General features: G+C 49.5%; 1 protein-coding gene across 1 annotated transcript in view; it reads right to left on the reverse strand.

Moving 5' to 3' along the window:
- Positions 1 to 19: 19 nt before the first annotated feature.
- LOC104985746 (melanoma-associated antigen B4-like) overlaps positions 20 to 572 on the reverse strand; it is a gene marked incomplete at its 3' end in the record, with an annotated part of 3,239 nt that continues 2,686 nt past the window's right edge. The window contains exon 2 of the mRNA XM_010836067.1: positions 20 to 562. Coding sequence (XP_010834369.1) covers positions 20 to 562 — 543 coding nt within the window. The remainder of the gene's footprint in view (positions 563 to 572) is intronic.

Consider the following 572-nt stretch of genomic DNA (forward strand, 5'->3'; position numbering starts at 1 on the left):
AAAGCACTGGGGATGGTACTACTGATCTTGGCCAAAAACTCCAGCACCTTCATCTTGCTGGTTTCAGCGTAGGCTCTTGAGCCCCATAGGAACTCATAGCTCAGGGGATCGCTGTCGGGAATCTGACGATACACCAGGTAATTCTGCTGCACCCACTCTTCCGTGATGAGCTTCCTGGGATCCCCAAAGATTACATGCTGCTTTCCATCATAGATGCCCAGAACATTCAGGAACTCCCAGACATCAGCCTCAGAGGCGCGGTTGCCATTCACGTAGATCACATTCAGCAGAGGCATCAGAAGCCCATTCTTCGGCACCTCACAGCTGCTGCTCAGCACCTCATCACTGATGAGGCCTATCTTGCTGACCAGGGTATAGGAGTAACCATTTGGCTTGACTTCCTTCAATTCAAGACCGAATGACAGCTCCATGCATTTAGCTGCTCTCCTGAGGATCTCGGGGAAGCGTGTCTTGTACCTTTTGTGAAAAAGCTTCAGCATATCTATCTTCCTAATGGGCTCTTTCATCTTAAACTGATCAAGCAGGAAATTGACCAACACTCCTGCCTTCTC

This window comes from Bison bison, unplaced genomic scaffold (assembly GCF_000754665.1).
Source record: "Bison bison bison isolate TAMUID 2011002044 unplaced genomic scaffold, Bison_UMD1.0 scf7180017864058, whole genome shotgun sequence".
NCBI classification, from domain to species: domain Eukaryota; kingdom Metazoa; phylum Chordata; class Mammalia; order Artiodactyla; family Bovidae; genus Bison; species Bison bison.